Genomic DNA, 22,209 nt, shown 5'->3' on the forward strand with positions numbered 1-22,209 from the left:
GGTGACCAAGAACCCGATGGTCACTCGGACAGAGCTCCAGAGCTCCTTTGTGGAGTTGGGAGAACCTTCCAGAAGAACAACCATCTCAGCAGCACTCCACCAATCAGGCCTTTATGGTAGAGTGGCCAGACGGAAGCCACTCCTCAGTAAAAGGACAACGATCCTAAGCACACAGCCAAGACAACGCAGGAGTGGCTTTGGGACAAGTCTCTGAATGTCCTTGAGTGGCCCAGCCAGAGCCCGGACTTGAACCCCATCGAACATCTCTGGGAGAGAGCTGAAAATAGCATGTGCAGCGACACTCCCCATCCAACCTGACAGAGCTTGAGAGGATCTGCAGAGAAGAATGAGAGAAACTCCCCAAATACAGGTGTGCCAAGCTTGTAGCGTCATACCCAAGAAGACTCAAGGCTGTAAACGCTGCCAAAGGTGCTTCAACAAAGTACTGAGTAAAGGGTCTGAATACTTATGTATTTCAGTTTGCTAACATTTCTAAAAACCTGTTTTTGCTTTGTCATTATGGGGTATTGTGTATAGATTGATGAGGGAAAAAACAATTGAATCCATTTTAGAATAAGGATGTAACGTAACAAAATGTGGAAAAAGTCAGGGGTCTGAACACTTTCCGAACGCACTGTAGATGTGTTTGGCTCACTTGACCATAAATAAGACTCACCTTGACATAGGGCACCCTGTTTTTATCCTCATGTACAGACAGGTTGTTCTTTGTTACTGCAGAGAGGAAAAAAGCAAAACCAGTATTTTATTATTGCAGTTATTACATTATTTATTATGTTGATCACCATAGTAACAAGGAATCGTCAACAGGCAGGCACCAGCATTTAAAAGCACAAAGCAGCCATTAAAATGATATTTTTCATCTGAATGTTGCAGGTTATAAGTTCACTGTCTAGACAGAAACAACTCAGTTGAAGTAAGTACATGTGTGAGGGGAGTAATTACCCAATAGACTATGCCTGCATCCCAAATGGTACCTTATTCCCTATATAATGTATAACTTTTCACCAGAGCCCTATTGGTCCTGGTCAAAAGTAATGGACTATATGGAATAGGGTGCCACTTGGGACACATCCTGTATCTCCAGAACGGTCAAATGAGGACGCCTGTTGTGCCGCAGCATACAGTACGTACCATCCAGTAGGTCCTTGATCCTGTCCAGGTAAATTTCAAAATATGAAACCTGCAACAGAGATTCCTCTGATTAGAAACAATCTAGATGTGCAGTGTTTTTGATTCAGATTATGTAGCCGATGTGGAATAGCTAGCTAGTTAGCGCACTGTGAATCTACTCTGTCGTGAGTATTAAACTTTTTCCCCTTTTTATTTGGCAACCGAAGCACTTGATGCCAGCTGTGTGGTTGTAGTGCTCCATACCTTGATATGGAACTCCAGGTTCTCGTCCATGGAGTAGATGTAGTTGAAGATGTCCTGGACTATTCTGGGGATGATCCCCATACCATCCGGGTCATGGAGGCTACCCTTTACAGGACAGAGAGACAGGTTTCCATCAAACATAAAACAGTTGAAAGCAGCAGGGTTGGGGTCAAAATTCCATTTCAATTCCGTCAATTCAGGAAGTAAACTGAAATTCCAATTTTACTCAATGACTTTCTTTGAGAATTTTTTTTGAATTTCAGTTTACTTTCTGCATTGACGTTTGAAATGGAATTGACCCAAATCCTGGTTGAAAGCATTTGACCAAACCCATTAAGATAGAAGCATGTATAATTTTATAGGCCTCTCTCTCTCTCACCTCCATGGTGTGTGTTTTTCCAGACGATGTCTGCCCAAAGGCAAATATAGTCCCATTGTAGCCCTCAAGAACATCTGTGTATGGAGGAAAAGACAGTTATTAAATAATTACTTTAAACTGCCTAAAGGTTTACACTGGTAGCATAGTATCACAGCTAGCTAGCTACCTGGGCTTGCTGCATCCATCCTTCCATACCTTTGACAATCTTTTGAGCAGAGGCTTTGTACATCTGCTCCTGTGTCGTATTGGACCCGAACACTCTGTCAAACATGAACGGTTTACCCTGTAAGGCGAAAGGAAAGTCAAATCAGCAACAAAGAATACTTAGACCTCTCAAGAATAGCAAGAAAAGGTGATTAGGAAAAATATCCAAACAAATAATTACTGTAACTTGCTCTAATGTTGACATTTACTTAGGGCTGGGTGGTATACCGTATTTTACTATATACTGGTATTGATGCAAGGACCGGTTTGGGTTTCTATTTGACCTTCTATAACAATATGTTAGGGCTGACCCCATTTAGTTGACTGGTCGATTGTTTGGTTGATAAAGATTTTTTTAGTTGAGCAGTGGCAAATATATTGTAAAAAATAATTATGGCACACGAGACACCTGTCTGATTCACGCCTGTCTGAGTGGACAAATTTTTTACATTTTCATTTTAGTCATTTAGCAGACGCTCTTATCCAGAGCGACTTACAGTTAGTGAGTGCATACATTATTTTGTTATTTTTCATACTGGCCCCCTGTGGGAATCGAACCCACAACCCTGGCGTTGCAAACGCCATGCTCTACCAACTGAGCTACATCCCTGGCGGCCATTCCCTCCCCTAATCTGGACGACACTGGGCCAATTGTGCGCCGCCCCATGGGTCTCCCGGTCGTGGCCGGCTACGACAGAGCCTGGATTCGAACCAGGATCTCTAGTGGCACAGCTATGCAGTGCCTTAGACCACTGCCCCCACTCAGGAGTATAATCCATTGGAGGCCGTGGGGATGGCACACCAGTAGTACATGTACCGTTAATTACCATAATTTCTAATCTACAATGTTTGTTTATGGTAATTTCTGTTAATGCATTCAATATTATTTTACAGTCTTACCGTTGTCATTGTAGGAGTGGACACGTTGTTTGCAGAGCGCACAACCTAACCTTTTGTTTGGAGAACTCCTGTCAATCTTGAGTAAGGACACGCACCTGATTACTTATAGAACTAGGCTACCTGGCCTGCGCGCAAATGTAAAAATGTTTGCCCATTTGGGGATCTGATACTATTTCTGATTGTTTTAACTCACCATCACTGTGGCGCTTCTCAGAGTAACTTTTTCTTCTCCTCAAACAGCAAGTAAACAAAGTCTGTTTTTATATCCATTGAGAATGACAATGGTTCCTCAACCTATTTGAAAAATCTTTCCAGCACTCTCCCTTTCGATGACCACTCAGCATGAAAGGGGGGGGGAATGTAATGCTCTGATCCGGTGGAAACGTCATAAAATGGCCTACATTATAATTTTTTTATCTCTTAGCCTACAGCTGTGTGTGTCTGTCTGTAAGGAGCTCACTAGCGCTGGAAACTGAGGGCCCAGAATATTTTATACAATGTTATAAGTTTGCTAGCATGAGGGTCGGGCCTGACCAAGTTTAATAGTTGATACAATGTTTCAAGTTCCTTGCAGACAGGCCATGCATAGCCAAAGTGATTTATAGGATATTTATTTTTATCAGGATATTTTCCACCTGCTGGCTGCAATGTTTTTATTTGTTGCCTTTATGTAGGCTATTTTTACATAATGGCAATAAAAGTTACTTTTAGATGTATCATTTTCATTTAGATAGAATTTTGATTAACCAAATGACATTGATTGAGATAAGATTTTAATATAAATTAAAATGAAAAGGTTCCACAAAAATGTGCATATGAAAAACATCAGATGAATCATCAGCAAGCAGATCAGTAGAAAATGGTATGATAACTTGGCACTCCAAATGGAAAAAGTTGCCGACCGTTGGTGTAGCCAATTACCGGCAACTTCAGGAGCATAATGGCAGAACCTGCAAAAGCCAGCAGCAGGAGGTTAATAATTGATCTCTGACTGCCTCTTTAGTAATTTGTGGGTCTTCATTTTAAAATCGCAGTGTTTAAAGCATCAGACAAGCTCAGTATTCAAACATAGCGTGTCTATATTGACAAATGTTACATTTAAACCAATCGACCAAGATTATTATTTTTATTTATTTTTTCGGGGACAGCCCTACGGTATTTCAATGTTTGGTTTGTTAAATGTGATAGTGCCATGTGTAACGTCCGTTTTTTTTTGTTAGCTACTTGAGTCCCTCTTCTCCTGCATGCCACTTTCCACACCAAGCCCCGTCATTCAGGGAGAGCAGTTGTTGCGCGACCACGGAATCACGAGCACTTGCCGACAAGTTGCCATTCACAAGATGTGGGTCACAACGATGCTGCTTTCCACTTTGCTTATTAATATAAAGCCACAATCATTCTATAATTACACTATTAGTTTGTGTATCTTACTGTCTGCAAAAGGCAAGTTTGTCTTTCCTTAGCAAGTTGTGGCTAAATTGTGTTAGCCACTAATGCTAATTGCTAGTTAGCTGGATAGCTAGTTCGCTAAATGTACAAGAGTCAGAGCAAACGTAGCTAGCTAATACAGCCTGATACCAGTGCTGGTGTATGCCTAAATCAGCATGTTGTTTGTGCAACGATATCTTATAAATCAGAGAGGGATAGGCGAAGCCTGAATGGGTTAGCTACAGAAAACATGTAATGTAACATCTAATTAGCTTCCCCTGGGAAACACTTAGACACTTGGTTGTTTGACATGACCGGGTAGGAACCAAAGTATTCAAAAATGTATTCAAAAGTGCTGCCCACTTTATTCTAACAATATAAATTAAAACGTATAATAAGATTTCCATGATTCCAATAGTTCACACAAGTGTTTTGTTCTAAATCGCAAGTCAAAATCACAATTTGGAAATGATAAATGAGTGCAGGAAATGCAGAAATTCATGAAAATGCAGAATTTTTTGGTGATTGAAGTTGGATTGAACTATAAAAGGCACTCGCACACTAGTTTCGGTTTGCTCTTAGCAGAACTTGGCTAGGCGAAGCGAATGCATGTGCCTCGCATACTCCCTTAAGACCCGCTTGGGGAAAAAAAGGGGGGGGGAGAAGGCAATATTATGTTTTGTCCCTCGAGACGCCATAGCACCAGTTCCTCAAAAGAGTCAGAATATTCCGAAGATAAATCAAGAAATCTGTAATTAATTTGACCTTTTTGTCGAGGAGGTCTTGGTGGCGGAATTTTACATCCAACTAAGCTGTTTGGTGCAGTATTTCTCAACAGAAATGTTGCATGAAAAACTAGTAATCTCGTTGAACGACAAACACTTAATTGAAGAATCCCTACTAGAAGTAGTACGGTTGACCAATCACCGACGAAGGGGCTTAGACGTCGGCTACCAAACTTGACTTGCCTCAAAAGAGCTGAGCAAACAGCCCCCCCAAAAAACCTGGCAAACACACTATTTTTATTTATTTATTTATCTCATAATATATGCGCGAACCGGCAGGTCACGTTTAGACTGGGAAGCCTTAAATCCATCAGAAGGGAGAAAGCCCCATTGAAATCACTTAGGGTGGCAACACATACATTCTAAGGACATGCACTACCCATAATGCATATGCATATATATATATATATATATACAGTGGGGAGAACAAGTATTTGATACACTGCAGATTTTGCAGGTTTTCCTACTTACAAAGCATGTAGAGGTCTGTAATTTTTATCACAGGTACACTTCAACTGTGACAGACGAAATGTAAAACAAAAATCCAGAAAATCACATTGTATGATTTTTAAGTAATTAATTTGCATTTTATTGCATGACATAAGTATTTGATCACCTACCAACCAGTAAGAATTCCGGCTCTCACAGACCTGTTAGTTTTTCTTTAAGAAGCTCTCCTGTTCTCCACTCATTACCTGTATTAACTGCACCTGTTTGAACTCGTTACCTGTATAAAAGACACCTGTCCACACACTCAATCAAACAGACTCCAACCTCTCCACAATGGCCAAGACCAGAGAGCTGTGTAAGGACATCAGGGATAAAATTGTAGACCTGCACAAGGCTGGGATGGGCTACAGGACAATAGGCAAGCGGCTTGGTGAGAAGGCAACAACTGTTGGCGCAATTATTAGAATATGGAAGAAGTTCAAGATGACGGTCAATCACCCTTGGTCTGGGGCTCCATGCAAGATCTCATCTCGTGGGGCATCAATGATCATGAGGAAGGTGAGGGATCAGCCCAGAACTACACGGCAGGACCTGGTCAATGACCTGAAGAGAGCTGGGACCACAGTTTCAAAGAAAAACATTAGTAACACACTACGCCGTCATGGATTAAAATCCTGCAGCGCACGCAAAGTTCCCCCTGCTCAAGCCAACGCATGTCCAGGCCCGTCTGAAGTTTGCCAATGACCATCTGGATGATCCAGAGGAGGAATGGGGAGAAGGTCATGTGGTCTGATGAGACAAAAATAGAGCTTTTTGGTCTAAACTCCACTCGCCGTGTTTGGAGGAAGAAGAAGGATGAGTACAACCCCAGAACACCATCCCAACCGTGAAGCATGGAGGTGGAAACATCATTCTTTGGGGATGCTTTTCTGCAAAGGGGACAGGGCGACTGCACCGTATTGGGGGATGATGGATGGGGCCATGTATCGCGAGATCTTGGCCAACAACCTCCTTCCCTCAGTAAGAGCATTAAAGATGGGTCGTGGCTGGGTCTTCCAGCATGACAATGACCGAAACACACAGCCAGGGCAACTAAGAGTGGCTCCGTAGAAGCATCTCAAGGTCCTGGAGTGGCCTAGCCAGTCTCCAGACCTGAACCCAATAGAAAATCTTTGGAGGGAGCTGAAAGTCCGTATTGCCCAGCGACAGCCCCCGAAGCCTGAAGGATCTGGAGAAGGTCTGTATGGAGGAGTGGGCCAAAATCCCTGCTGCAGTGTGTGCAAACCTGGTCAAGACCTACAGGAAACGTATGATCTCTGTAATTGCAAACAAAGGTTTCTGTACCAAATATTAAGTTCTGCTTTTCTGATGTATCAAATACTTATGTCATGCAATAAAATGCAAATTCATTACTTAAAAATCATACAATGTGATTTTCTGGATTTTGTTTTAGGTTCCGTCTCTCACAGTTGAAGTGTATCTATGATAAACATTACAGACCTCTACATGCTTTGTAAGTAGGAAAACCTGCAAAATCGGCAGTGTATCAAATACTTGTTCTCCCCACTGTGTGTGTGTGTGTGTGTATGTGTGTGTGTGTGTATATATATATATATATATATATATATATATATATATATATATATATATATACACACACACATACATACATACATACATACATACATACATACATACATACATACATACAGTGGGGAGAACAAGTATTTGATACACTGCCGATTTTGCAGGTTTTCCTACTTACAAAGCATGTAGAGGTCTGTCATTTTTATCATAGGTACACTTCAACTGTGAGAGACGGAATCTAAAACAAAAATCCAGAAAATCACATTGTATGATTTTTAAGTAATGAATTTGCATTTTATTGCATGACATAAGTATTTGATACATCAGAAAAGCAGAACTTAATATTTGGTACAGAAACCTTTGTTTGCAATTACAGAGATCATATACGTTTCCTGTAGGTCTTGACCAGGTTTGCACACACTGCAGCAGGGATTTTGGCCCACTCCTCCATACAGACCTTCTCCAGATCCTTCAGGTTTCGGGGCTGTCGCTGGGAAATACAGACTTTCAGCTCCCTCCAAAGATTTTCTATTGGGTTCAGGTCTGGAGACTGGCTAGGCCACTCCAGGACCTTGAGATGCTTCTTACGGAGCCACTCCTTAGTTGCCCTGGCTGTGCGTTTCGGGTCGTTGTCATGCTGGAAGACCCAGCCACGACCCATCTTCAATGCTCTTACTGAGGGAAGGAGGTTGTTGGCCAAGATCTCGTGATACATGGCCCCATCCATCCTCCCCTCAATACGGTGCAGTCGTCCTGTCCCCTTTGCAGAAAAGCATCCGCAAAGAATGATGTTTCCACCTCCATGCTTCACGGTTGGGATGGTGTTCTTGGGGTTGTACTCATCCTTCTTCTTCCTACAAACACGGCGAGTGGAGTTTAGACCAAAAAGCTCTATTTATGTCTCATCAGACCACATGAACTTCTCCCATTCCTCCTCTGGATCATCCAGATGGTCATTGGCAAACTTCAGACGGGCCTGGACATGCACTGGCTTGAGCAGGGGGACCTTGCGTGCACTGCAGGATTTTAATCCATGACGGCGTAGTGTGTTACTAATGGTTTTCTTTGAGACTGTGGTCCCAGCTCTCTTCAGGTCATTGACCAGGTCCTGCCGTGTAGTTCTGGGCTGATCCCTCACCTTCCTCATGATCATTGATGCCCCACGAGGTGAGATCTTGCATGGAGCCCCCAGACCGAGGGTGATTGACCGTCATCTTGAACTTCTTCCATTTTCTAATAAAAGCGCCAACGTGTTGCCTTCTCACCAAGCTGCTTGCCTATTGTCCTGTAGCCCATCCCAGCCTTGTGCAGGTCTACAATTTTATCTCCGATGTCCTTACACAGCTCTCTGGTCTTGACCATTGTGGAGAGGTTGGAGTCTGTTTGATTGAGTGTGTGGACAGGTGTCTTTTATACAGGTAACGAGTTCAAACAGGTGCAGTTAATACAGGTAATGAGTGGAGAACAGGAGGGCTTCTTAAAGAAAAACTAACAGGTCTGTGAGAGCCGGAATTCTTACTGGTTGGTAGGTGATCAAATACTTATGTCATGCAATAAAATGCAAATTAATTACTTAAAAATCATACAATGTGATTTTCTGGATTTTAGTTTTAGATTCCGTCTGTCACAGTTGAAGTGTACATATGATAACAATTACAGACCTCTACATGCTTTGTTAGTAGGAAAACCTGCAAAATCGGCAGTGTATCAAATACTTGTTCTCCCCACTGTATGTAAAAATATAAAAGTTATATTTTTGCCATATCGCCCAGCCCTACATTTACTTGAGCCCATTTATCTGTGGTAGCATAGGCCTACTGATATAGGCTGGCCTATTATACAACTTCTGTATATTGTATAGGCCTAATAGCCAGGCCTATATTAGACACTTGACCTCCATTTTAATACTTTACCATTATTCTAGAATGAACAAATCAACCAACAATAAAAAATAAAATAAAACAGGTACAGTGCATTCGATAAGTATTCAGACCCCTTTACTTTTCCGACATTTTGCTACAAACCAGATGGGATGGCGTATCGCTGCAGAATGCTGTGGTAGCCATGCTGGTTAAGTGTGCCTTGAATTCTAAATAAATCACAGACAGTGTCACCAGCAAAGCACCCCCACACCATAACACCTCCTCCTCCATGCTTTACAGTGGGAAATACACATGCAGAGATCATCCGTTCACCCACACCACGTCTCACAAAGACACAGCGGTTGGAACCAAAAATTTCCAATTTGGACTCCAGACCAAAGGACACATATCCACCAGTCTAATGTCCATTGCTCGTGTTTCTTGGACCAAGCAAGTCTCTTCTTCTTATTGGTGTTCTTTAGTAGTGGGTTCTTTGCAGCAATTCGACCATGAAGGCCTGATTCACACAGTCCCCTCTGAACAGTTGATGTTGAGATGTGTCTGTTACTTGAACTCTGTGAAGCATTTATTTGGGCTGCAATTTCTGAGGCTGGTAACTCTAATTAACTTATCCTCTGCAGCAGAGGTAACTCTGGGTCTTCCATCCTGTGGCGGTCCTCATGAGAGCCAGTTTCATCATAGCGCTTGATGGTTTTTGCGACTGCACTTGAAGAAACTTTCAAAGTTCTTGAAATGTTCCGTGTCTTAAAGTAATGATGGACTGTTGTTTCTCTTTGCTTATTTGAGCTGTTCTTGCCATAATATGGACTTGGTCTTTTACCAAATAGGGCTATCTTCTGTATAACCCCCTACCTTGTCACAACACAACTGATTGGCTCAAGTAGCATTAAGTAGGAAAGAAATTCCACAAATTAACTTAAGGCACACCTGTTAATTGAAATGGATTCCAGGTGACTACCTCATGAAGCTGAATGCCAAGCGTGTGCAAAGCTGTCATCAAGGCAAAGTGTGGCTATTTGAAGAATCTCAAATATAAAATATATTTTGATTTGTTTAACACTTTTTTGGTTACTACATGATTCCATATGTGTTATTTCATAGTTTTGATGTCTTCACTATTAATTCTACAATGTAGAAAATATTAAAAATTAAGAAAAACCCTTGAATGAGTAGGTGTTCTAAAACTGTTGGCCTGTAGTGTACACAATACCCCATAATTACAAAACAAAAACAGGTTTAGAATTTTTTTTGCACATGTATTACAAATAAAAATATCACATTTACATAAGTATTCAGATCCTTTACTCAGTACTTTGTGTTGAAGCACCTTTGGCAGCGATTACAGCCTTGAGTCTTCTTGGGTATGACGCTACAAGCTTGGCACACCTGTATTTGGGGAGTTTCTCCCATTCTTCTCTGCAGATCCTCTCAAGCTCTGTCAGGTTGGATGGGGAGCGTCACTGCACAGATATTTTCAGATCTCTCCAGAGATGTTCGATGGGGTTCAAGTCCAGGCTCTGGCTGGGCCACTCAAGGACATTCAGAGAGATGTCCCAAAGCCACTCCTGCATTGTCTTGGCTGTGTGCTTAGGGTCGTTGTACTGTTGGACGGTGAACCTTCACCGCAGTCTGAGGTCCTAAGCGCTCTGGAGCAGGTTTTCATCAAGGATCTCTCCATACTTTGCTCCGTTAATCTTTCCCTCGATCCTGACCAGTCTCCCAGTCCCTGCTGCTGAAAAACATTCCCACAGCATGATGCTGCCTCCACCATGTGTCACTGTAGGGATGGTGCCAGGTTTCCTCCAGACATGACGCTTGGCATTCAGGCCAAAGAGTTCAATCTTGGTTTCATCAGACCAGAGAATATTGTTTTTCATGGTCTGAGTCCTTAAGGTACCTTTTGGCAAACTCCAAGCAGGCTGTTATGTGCCTTTTAATGAGGTGCGGCTTCCGTCTGGCCACTCTACCATATGGGCCTGATTGGTAGAGTACTGCAGAGATGGTTGTGCTTCTGGAAGATTCTCCCATCAGAAATTCTTTGGTACCCTTCTCCATATCTGTGCCTCGACACAATCCTGTCTTGGAGATCTATGACAATTCCTTCGACCTCATGGCTTGGTTTTTGCTCTGACATGCACTGTGAACTGTGGGACCTTATATATAATATATATATATATATATATAGACAGGTGTGTGCCTTTCCAAATCATGTCCAATCAATTGAATTTACCCCAGGTGGACTCCAATCAAGTTTTAGAAACATCAAGGATGACCAATAGAAACAGGATGCACAGGAACTCAATTTCGAGTCTCATAGCAAAGGGTCTGAATACTTATGTAAAAAAAAAATGTATATACATTTGCAAACATTTTTAAAAACCTGTTTTCGCTTTGTCATTATGGGGTGTTTTGTGTAGATTGATGAGGGGAAAAAATAATTTAATCAATTTTAGATTAAGGCTGTAATGTAACAAAATGTGGAAAAAGTGAAGGGGTCTGAATACTTCCTGAATGCACTGTATTCAAAACAGGCACAATAGATGCCATTAGCCATCCACCAGGTCAATGAGAAACACTACAGTATACCTTATTCACCACCAGACCAACTCAGTCCAAACAGTCCAAACACAGCCTTTCATAATTAGGTTTGTGTCCACTAATGGACTAGCCTATTTTGTAAGGAGACTCATTGTATAGACCTAGGCCATCTCCCAAATGGCACCCTATTCCCTTTATAGTGCACTACTGTTGACAGGCCCTGATCAAAAGTAGTGCACTATATAGGGAATAGGCTGCCATTTGGGACGATCCCATGGGCCTTTCCCTTCTCATTGTGACAGTAATGGCCAGAGACAGCTAGGAAATATCAGCATCCCTGTGTTTCTGGAAGATGCAAAAGGCTTTACTTACTGACAACAGATCAGCAGGGCACTTCAGGCTATTCATCTGACAGCAGCAGCCAATATCAATCACTACAGATTAGATCAGAGGGAGTTTTGTCATAGGCAAACCTCGAGTAGCCAAACAGTAGCTGAAACACAGAATCAAAACCTATGGAAGCTGTCCTTTTATTTATACTATCTGACAGCATAAAAGTTAGGTTATTTTGGTGCAAAGACAGTTGTGTGTTGATGACATTAATATATCTCTGTGTAGGAGTGATGGAGTTGGAGTAGTATCTAATTATTCACTACAGTTCCTGTATCTCAACCCCTAGCAACAGGCTGTGACTAGGCTACTTCGATCAAAAATCTTGGTCTGTGTCCTTATTCTCCAACCTTTTCCCCGAAAGTGTGCACTTGCACACTTTCTTGCATGGATTAATAATGGTGGAAACTCCCTCCAGCCAATGCTTTAACCAATCCAATACCTTTAAATCCATTTAGGAAAGTGGGCAAGTGCAAACTTCAGGAGAAGGGTGGAGAATCGGGACACAGTTTTAGTGTAGTGCTGCTGTGGCTGTGTGCATAACTGAGCACTTCCACAATAGTCCTCCTTATCTATGCTTCTGCTGCCTTGACACCAATGTGGGGTGTTCTCATAAATGATCACTGATTATATGCCTGTGAGCACAGCCAAAATGCCAGCCAAGGCCCATATGGTACTAGTGATGGGTTTCGCCATTCTATTAGGAAGCCTTCCGTGGGCGTGATCTCCCAAATTGCACCCTACTCCAAGTAGTGCGCTACTTTGACAGGGTTCGAGACTGCGACCAAAACACTTGACTTTGACTTGGCAGTGCGGCAAACATTTTTTATTGGTCATAGGGAGCCATCATCCTGAAGCCCATTTTCGTGCCATTCATCCACCGCCATCACCTCATGTTTCTGCATGATAATGCACAGCCTCATGTTGCTGAAAATGTCCCAGTTCTTCAATGGCCTGTATACTCACCAGACATGTCACCCATTGCGCATGTTTGGGATACTCTGGATGAACGTGTACAACAGCGTGTTCCAGTTCCCGCCAATATCCAGCAACATCACACAGCCATTGAAGAGGAGTGGGACAACATTCCACAACCATCAGCCTTATCAACTCTATGTGAAGGAGATGTGTCGCGCTGCATAAGGCAAATGGTGGTGACACCAGAGACGGACTGGTTCTGATCCACGCCCCTAACTTTTTTTAAGGTATCTGTGACCCCCCTATTCCCAATCATGTGAAATCCATAGATTAGGGCCTAATGAATTCATTTAAAAATCAACTGACTTCCTTATATGAACTGTAACTCAGTAAAATCTTTGAAATTGTTGCATGTTACTTTTATATATTTTTGTTCAGTATAAAATAAAATAAAGCATTATGAATTATGTTGAGCTTTATTAATTTTTTTTACTATGGCCAAAAATTGAATGGGGTTTTAAAGCTTTTTAGTGGGTTTTTTAGCTAGTTAATCTGGCGTATAAATGTGGCCAGGAGATGGCAAACCAGCAGCATACATTTTTTACATTTAATCATTTAGCAGACGCTCTTGTCCAGAGTGACTTACAGTAGTGCATTCATATTAAGAAAGCTAGGTGGGACAACCATATGTCACAGGCATAGAAAATACATTTTTCCTCAATAACATAGCTATCATTAGAGCTAGGGGGGGGTGGGTCAAGTGCAAGTTTATATATATATATATTTATTTATTTTTTAATTGAAGGGGTGTGGGGGGGGGTCAAGGTGAGGAGGAGGATTATTTAATATACTGTTTGAAGAGGTAGGGTTTCAGATGTTTTCGGAAGATGGCCAGGGACTCTGCTGTCCTGGTTCCACCATCGGGGTGCCAGGACAGAGAAGAGCTTGGACTGGGCTGAGCGGGAGCTGCCCTCCCGTAGGGGTGGGAGGGCCAAGAGACCTGAGGTGGCAGAACGGAGTGCTCGGGTTGGAGTGTAGGGTTTGAGCATAGCCTGAAGGTAGGGGTGGGCAGTTCCTCTTGCTGTTCTGTAGGTAAGCACGATGGTCTTGTAGTGGATGCGAGCTTCGATTGGAAGCCAGTGGAGTGTGCGGAGGAGCGAGGTGACTTGAGAGAACTTGGGAAGGTTAAAAACCAGGCGGTCTGCAGCATTCTGGATAAGTTGTAGGGGTTTGATGGCACAAGCGGGGAGCCCAGCCATCAGTGAGTTGCAGTAGTCCAGATGGGAGAGGACAAGTGCCTGGATTAGGACCTGTGCCGCTTCCTGTATGAGGTAGGGTCATACACTACAGATGTTGTAGAGCATGAACCTGCAGGAGCGGGTCACTGCTTTGATGTTTGCAGACAGGGTGTTGTCCAGGGTCACACCAAGGTTATTTGTACTCTGGGAGGGCAACACTGTGGAGTTGTCAACCATGATGGAGAGGTCTTTGAGCGGGTAGGCCTTCCCCGGGAGGAAGAGCAGTTCAGTCTTGTCGAGGTTGAGCTTGAGGTGGTGGGGCGACATTCAAGTTTAGATATCTGCCAGGCATGCAGAGATGCGTGTTGCCACCTGGGTGTCAGAAGGGGGGAAGGAGAAAAGTAGTTGAGTGTCATCCGCATAGCAATGATAGGAGAGACCATGTGAGGATATGACGGAGCCGAGTGACTTTGTGTATAGAGAGAAGAGGAGAGGGCCTAGAACCGAGCACTGTGGGACACCAGTAGTGAGAGTACGTTGTGCAGAAACAGATCCTCTCCACGTCACCTGGTAGGAGCGGCCTGCCAGGTAGGATGCAATCCAAGTGTGTGCAGAGACTGAGATGCCCAGCCTTGAGAGGGTGGAGAGGAGGATCTGATGGTTCACGGTTTCAAAGGCAGCGGATAGATCTAGGAGAATGAGAAAAGAGGAGAGAGAGTCGGATTTGGCAGTGCGGAGAGCCTCCATGACACAGAGAAGAGCAGTCTCGGTTGAGTGACCCGTCTTGAAGACTGACTGGTTAGGATCAAGAAGATCGTTCTGAGAGAAATAACGAGAAAGTTGATCAGAGACAGCATGCTCAAGTGGTCAGGGATGAGTTGAGGGAAGTGAAAAGGTCTCCAGAGATGGTCTGGAGAAGGGGATGGGGTCGAGCGGGCAGATTGTCAGGCAGCCAGACCTCACTAGTCACAGGATGTCATCTGGAGAGAGAGGGGAAAAAGAGGTCAAGGCGTAGGGTAGTTCTGTGTGAGTGAGACCAGTGGACTCAATAGGTTGAGTGAATGAGTAGCGGATGTCAACCTTTTTTTCAAAGTTGTTGACAAAGTTGACCGCAGAGAGGGAGGAGGATTAAGGATTAAAGAGTTTCCTAGGGTTAGAGGTAGAAGCTTGAAATTTAGAGTGGCTTTAGGGATACCACCCTGAATCCCATTGCTGGCTTGCCTCTGAAGCTATCCAGGCTCGGTCCTGGTCAGTCCCTGGATGGAAGACCAAGGGCTTCATTTATAAACGTTGAGTACGTAAAGAATATACCCCAAAACAAGCGTGCGCCAGTTTTCCCGCAAAAGTATTTATAAAAACAGAATTTGGCATAAGAATGTCCCATCTACCATGCAGAATTTAGACCATGTGTACGCACATTTTCTAGTGGTTGAAGTATTGTATTGCAAGCAGCCAAGTAAGTATTTTGTGCAACTGGGGGATATGATGACATGCTTATCCATTTGCAAGAGCAAAAATCGATGCATTTTATTTTGGGAATAATTAGATATGGGAAATTAATTCCTCACCTTTTCTGGCCGTGATGGGTTACTATCGCGAAGTAGCCATACAACAAATTACCATGCGCATCTAATGTAATTGGGCCTAGTAAATAGATACAGTATTTCATGTTTCGCTAGATGCGATCCCATAGGCTGCCGGTTTATAGCCTACAGTCAAATTTAACAGGTGAACATGCAGACAGTTGATCTTTTACTTTTAAGTACAGTTGAAGTCGGAAGTTTACATACACCTTAGCCAAATACATTTAAACTCAGTTTTTCACAATTCCTGACATTTAATCGTAGTAAATATTCCCTGTCTTAGGTCAGTTAGGATCATCACTTTATTTTAAGAATGTGAAATGTCAGAATTATAGTAGAGAGAATTATTTATTTCAGCTTTTATTTATTTCATCACATTCCCAGTGGGTCATTAGTTTACATGCTACCAAATACTAATTGAGTGTATTGCCTTTAAATTGTTTAACTTTGGTCAAACGTTTCGGGGAGCCTTCCACAAGCTTCCCAAGTTGGGTGAATTTTGGCCCATTCCTCCTGACAGAGCTGGTGTATCGGAGTCAGGTTTGTAGGCCTCCTTGCTCGCACATGCTTTTTCAGTTCTGCCCACAAATTTTCTATAGGATTGAGGTCAGGGCTTTGTGATGGCCACTCCAATACCTTCACTTTGTTGTCCTTGAGCTTCCTTGCTGAGCGGCCTTTCAGGTTATGTCGATATAGGACTTGTTTTACTGTGGATATAGATACTTTTGTACCCGTTTCCTCCAGCATCTTTTTGCACCAAAGTACGTTCATCTCTAGGAGACAGAATGTGTCTCCTTCCTGAGCGGTATGACGGTTGCGTGGTCCCATGGTGTTTATACTTGCATACTATTGTTTGTACAGATGAATGTGGTACCTTCAGGTGTTTGGAAATTGCTCCCAAGGATGAACCAGACTTGTGGAGGTCTACATTTTATTTTCTGAGGTCTTGGCTGATTTCTTTTGATTTTCCCATGATGTCAAGCAAAGAGGCACTGAGTTTGAAGGTAGGCCTTGAAATACATCCACAGGTACACCTCCAATTGACTCAAATGATGTCAATTAGCCTATCAGAAGCTTCTAAAGCCATGACATAATTTTCTGGAATTTTCCAAGCTGTTTAAAGGCACAGTCAACTTAGTGTATGTAAACTTCTGACCCACTGGATTTGTGATAAAGTGAATTAAGTTAAATAATCTGTCTGTAAACAATTGTTGGAAAAATTACCTGTGTCATAAACAAAGTAGATGTCCTACCCGACTTGCCAAAACAATAGTTTGTTAACAAGACATTTGTGGAGTGGTTGAAAAACAAGTTTTAATGACACCAACCTAAGTGTATGTAAACTTCCGACTTCAACTGTATGTATGCTACTACTGTTTAAGTTACTGCTAAAGATTAAAACATTCTGCCAACACAGTAAATAGACCGGTAGCTTATGTAAAAGACAGTATGGGTACAGGCTACAGTATTGCTGTGTGATAGGAGCGTGACATCATAGCCTATAATCTCAGCACCTATACCAAGGCAGGAGATAAACACAATCTGTTGATAAACAAAAAAATTGAACTCCTCCTCTTTGCATTGAAGTGTGGGCTGTAGTATTTTACTTTTAAATAGTTTCGAAAAAACAATAATGTGTTTAACACTCGCTATAGGCCGCATGCATGTTTAGTTTGAAAAAGTCACTAAGGCCCCGATTCCGACCAGAGTTAAGCATGTGTAAATGGAATGTAATTCCTATTTATGTGCTTTTCTCTATGCATATTCTGACCTTGAACTTAAGCATGAGAATAGCATGCTATTCATTCATTTTGAGGTGGAGATCAAATAAATTAAGGCATGGCAAAGTTGTGTCTACAGACACGCCGTATTCTGACCTTGCCTTATAATTCCACAACCTTTACGTGCGAGGAAACCAGTAGTAAAGGTCTAGCGAACCTACTGGTTCCAAGTGGCGGCAGGTAGCTTAGTGGGTAAGAGCATTGTGCCAGTAACCGAAAGGTCGCTGGTTCTAATCCCCGAGCCGACTAGGTGAAAAATATGTCGATGTGCCCTTAAGCAAGGCACTTAACCCTAATTGCTCCTGTAAATCGCTCTGGATTAGAGTGTCTGCTAAATGACTAAAATGTAAATGGAAAAAGCATCCATTTCATTTTTTCCCAATAGCTAAGCGGCTAAATTGATTGTTCTTGCATGTACTACTATAGTTAAAAAGTATTGGATTGGTGTAAACATGAGCGAGAGTTTCCTTCCACCATATATTTTGCACCAGTTTTGGCGCTATTCCTTTTAAATCCAAGTCACGTTGACTTAATCATTTAAATCTAACCTAACCTATGACCTGATCCATCACCTTATGTATGACTAAAAACAGAAATACAAACAAAAATATAAAAACGCAACATGTAACAGTTTTTACATGCAAAGATTTTACTGAGTTACAGTTCATATAAGGAAATCAGTCAATTGAAATACATTCATTAGGCCCTAATCTATGGATTTCACATGACTGGGAATACAGATATGCATCAGTTGGTCACAGTTAGAAAACCAGTGAGTATAAGGTGACCACCATTTGCCACCATGGGGCACACAACGTTGACATCAGCATTCCGCTCGCCCACACGATGCCATACACGTGGTCTATGGTTGTGAGGACGGTTGGACGTACTGCCAAATTCTCTAAAACGATGTTGGAGGCAGCTTATGGTAGAGAAATGAACATTCAATTCTCAGGCAACAGAATCTGGTGGACATTCCTGCAGTCAGCATGCCAATTGCACACTCCCTCAAAACTTGAGACATCTGTGTCATTGTGTTGTTTGACAAGCTGCACATTTTAGAGTGGCCTTTTATTGTCCCCAACACAAGTTGCACAAGTATAATGATCATACTGTTTAATCAGCTTCTTAATATGCCACACCTGTCAGGTGGATGGATTATCTTAGCAAAGGAAAAATGCTCACTATCAGGGATGTAAACAAATGTGCACAAAATGAGAGAAATAAGCTTTTTGTGAATATGAATATGGACAATTTCTGGGATATTTTATTTCAGCTCATGAAACATGGGACCAACACTTTACATGTTGTGTTTATATTTTTGTTCAATGTATAATAACCTTGTCTACACTGTACAGTACAAAAACACAGCTAACAAACTGTCTCTTGATAGGCGCACAATTGAATTAAAAGGGCGAGTGATTGTCTTATGGCCCCCAAAATTTTGTAAAAAAATTACCTAAACTCACCAGCTAAAAATTACTTAAATTCAGGAAATCTGTTCAAGTACTCCGACTAATCAAAAAAAAAGTGATCATGTCTCAACGTAATCAATCTATGAAATGATTGTTATTTCTTAAATACAAATCTCTTTTTGGGCTTAGTTGTGGTCAATTTGGGGTGTGTTATAATTATGTTCCGGCGCCGTGATCATCCACGCCGACAAAAATGGATTTTTCCCAGACCTCAAAGTTGATCTCCTGATGTGGTTTAAGCGTTGTGGACTTGGAACGTCAAATGTTTGTAGTAAAAAATATCATTAAAAAAAAATAACTTTTAACTCAGAAACGGGAAAACTGAATTTATAGGGCCCTCCAACTGTACACTGTTCAAAATCGCTAACAATAACACTTTTTGAGATTGGAGAAAAAAATAATAATAACCTTCGCGCAAACAAAATGTAAATATGATATTGTTGCATTAAAATGTAATTTGTGTATTTAATTCGTTATAGGCTATAGGCTTGCTCAGGCCACAAATTAAAGATACAATTTAATTATGCGTGCATCATCCGCTTTCCGAGGACAGTATTCTTTCATTCGGGACAGTTGGCACTAGCCCGGTGCGCCACTGGCAAATTTACCTGAATGTCAAGCCCTGAAAGGGCATGCTAATTTAAAAGATGGCTAGTCATTATTAGCCTGGTTCTCTATGGAATGCAGGTACATTATGGGACACAGGTCAGGTCATTATCGCCGCGCAGGGGGCGAAGAATTGGTGTGACCAAGTCATGTGCTAGTGCCATCAACTGAAAAAGTTGGTAGAGTCAGTGCCACCAGTGGAAAAAGTTAGTCTAGAGCCCTCTGATCAGGGCCCATAGTGCACTACATAAGGAATAGGGTGGCATTTGGGACGCAATAAGGAATAGGGTGGCATTTGGGACGCAATCTTAACTTCACTTGAACCCTCTGGGCTGGCACATAAAAACAGAGCCATTCTAGAGGAGAGGAGAAGTAGAACAAAAAGTCTTTAAATTATACCCAGGAGCTTCAGGCAGAGCTACAGTAGAAAGAACGCCAGGCCCATTCTCATAAAGGAAATGACTTCATCATCAGACTGAGTAACTCCGGCTTCTATGCCTGCTTTCCAAATGGCTCCCTATTCCCCTGCCTCTGGTCATAAGTTGTGCACCATGTAGGGAATAGGGTGCCAATTTGGACACAGCCTATTGCACTGTTCAGAACCCTACCAGTGCCTGCAGCCAACCAACCTTTTAGACTGTGGGCCTATTACAGTGCCAAAGTCTCTCTGTTGTCCTCCATTACTGTAAGATAAACTGGCTAATTTGTCTCTGTGTACCTGCTTCTCTGAATGGCACAGTCCATTGTTCATAGCGGAGAAGAGTCGGGTTGTTGACTAGACTGAAGATGATGCTGACTGGCAGCTGGAATACCAGGTTTTAGGCAAGCTATACACACACACACACTCACTCACTCAGTCAGTCTCTGGCAAGCCCCAATCTCCAAGCACATCAGGGTCAGTCTATGGGCCATGCCTGATGTGAGAGGCAATATTTGGGTAGTCTGTTAATAAATATATGTTTTATTGTCACATACACCAGATAAGTGCAGTGAAATGTGTTGTTTTACAGGGTCAGCCATAGTAGTGCGGCGCCCCTGGAGCAAATTAGGGTTTGCCGATTTTTCACCTTGTCGGCTTGGGTATTCGAACCAGCGACCTTTCGGTTACTGGCCCAATGCTTTAACGGCTAGCCTACCTGCCGCCCTACCCGATACCTTGTTGCAATGGGGTTAGATCGTGGCAGGTAGCCTAGTGGTTGGGCCAGTAAGACGTTGGGCCAGTAACCGAAACGTCACTGGTTCGAATCCCCGAGCCAACTAGGTGGAAAATCTGCCGATGTGCCCTTGAGCAAGGCACTTAAAACCAATTGCTCCTGTAAGTCGCTATGGATAAGAACGTCTGCTAAATGACTAAAATGTCAAATGTTACCCAGCGGCAGTAACTGAACATCTCACCATCAAATATTATTCAAATGAATGCAAAGGCAGACTCTGGAAAACACCAACTAATTATACATCCTACCCAGGAATTCTCAGTCCAGCTAATGCTAACTAGTCTGGCAACTCTACCATAAAGACCTGATTGGTGGAGTAATGAAGAGATTGTTGTATTTCTGGATGGTTTTCCCATCTCCACAGAGGAACTCTGGAGCTCTGTCTGAGTGACCATCGGGTTCTTGGTAACCTCCCTGACCAAGGCCCTTCTCCCCCGATTTCTCAGTTTGGCCGGGCGGCCAGCTCTAGGAAGAGTCTAGGTGGTTCCAAACTTCATCCATTTCAGAATGATGAGGCCACTGTGTTCTTGGGGACCTTCAATGCAGCAGAAATGTTTTGGTAGCCTTCCCCAGATCTGTGCCTCGACACAATCCTGTCTCGGAGCTCCATGGGCAATTCCTTAGACATCCTAAACGATATTATAACCACGATCGATAAAAGACAGTACTGTGCAGCCGTCTTCATCGACCTGGCCAAGGCTTTCGACTCTGTCAACCACCGCATTCTTATTGGCAGACTAAATAGCCTTGGTTTCTCAAATGACTGCCTCGCCTGGTTCACCAACTACTTCTCAGATAGAGTTCAATGTCAAATCGTAAGGCCTGTTGTCTGGACCTCTGGCAGTCTCTATGGGGGTGCCACAGGGTTCAATTCTCGAGCCGACTCTATTCTCTGTGTATATCAATGATGTCACTCTTGCTTCTGGTGATTCTCAGATCCACCTCTACGCAGACGACACCATTTTGTATACATCTGGCCCTTCATTGGACACTGTGTTAACAAACCTCCAAACGAGCTTCAATGCCATACAACACTCCTTCCGTAGCCTCCAACTGCTCTTAAATGCTAGTAAAACTAAATGCATGCTCTTCAATCGAACGCCGCTTGCACCCGCCTGCCCGACTAGAATCACTACTCTCGACGGGTCTGACTTAGAATATGTGGACAACTACAAATACCTAGGTGTCTGGTTAGACCGTAAACCCTCCTTCCACACTCACATTAAGCATCTCCAATCCAAAGTTCTCCTTCACTCATGCTGCCAAACATGCCCTCGTAAAACTGACTATCCTACCGATCCTTGACTTCGGCGATGTCATTTACAAAATAGCCTCCAACACTCTACTCAGCAAATTGGATGTAGTCTATCACAGTGCCATCCGTTTTGTCACCAAAGCCCCATATACTACCCACCACTGTGACCTGTACGCTCTTGTTGGCTGGTCCTCACTACA

At 42.7% G+C, this 22,209-nt stretch overlaps 1 protein-coding gene across 2 annotated transcripts in view; it reads right to left on the reverse strand.

Moving 5' to 3' along the window:
- Nucleotides 1–22,209, reverse strand: part of LOC121569811 (kinesin-1 heavy chain) — a 48,440-nt gene that overhangs the window by 22,940 nt on the left and 3,291 nt on the right. The window contains exons 1-6 of one of the 2 annotated variants that reach the window (XM_041881026.2): nt 11,922–11,972; nt 1,970–2,057; nt 1,775–1,848; nt 1,396–1,500; nt 1,153–1,201; nt 677–732 (exon numbers count right to left, since the gene is read on the reverse strand). In XM_041881026.2, coding sequence (XP_041736960.1) covers nt 677–732; nt 1,153–1,201; nt 1,396–1,500; nt 1,775–1,848; nt 1,970–2,057; nt 11,922–11,957 — 408 coding nt within the window. In that variant the 5' untranslated portion in view covers nt 11,958–11,972. Of the gene's footprint in view, nt 1–676; nt 733–1,152; nt 1,202–1,395; nt 1,501–1,774; nt 1,849–1,969; nt 2,058–11,921; nt 11,973–22,209 lie in introns of those variants that run through there. The other variant, XM_041881025.2, reaches the window with a different exon arrangement.

Source organism: Coregonus clupeaformis, chromosome 7, assembly GCF_020615455.1.
Source record: "Coregonus clupeaformis isolate EN_2021a chromosome 7, ASM2061545v1, whole genome shotgun sequence".
Lineage (NCBI taxonomy): Eukaryota > Metazoa > Chordata > Actinopteri > Salmoniformes > Salmonidae > Coregonus > Coregonus clupeaformis.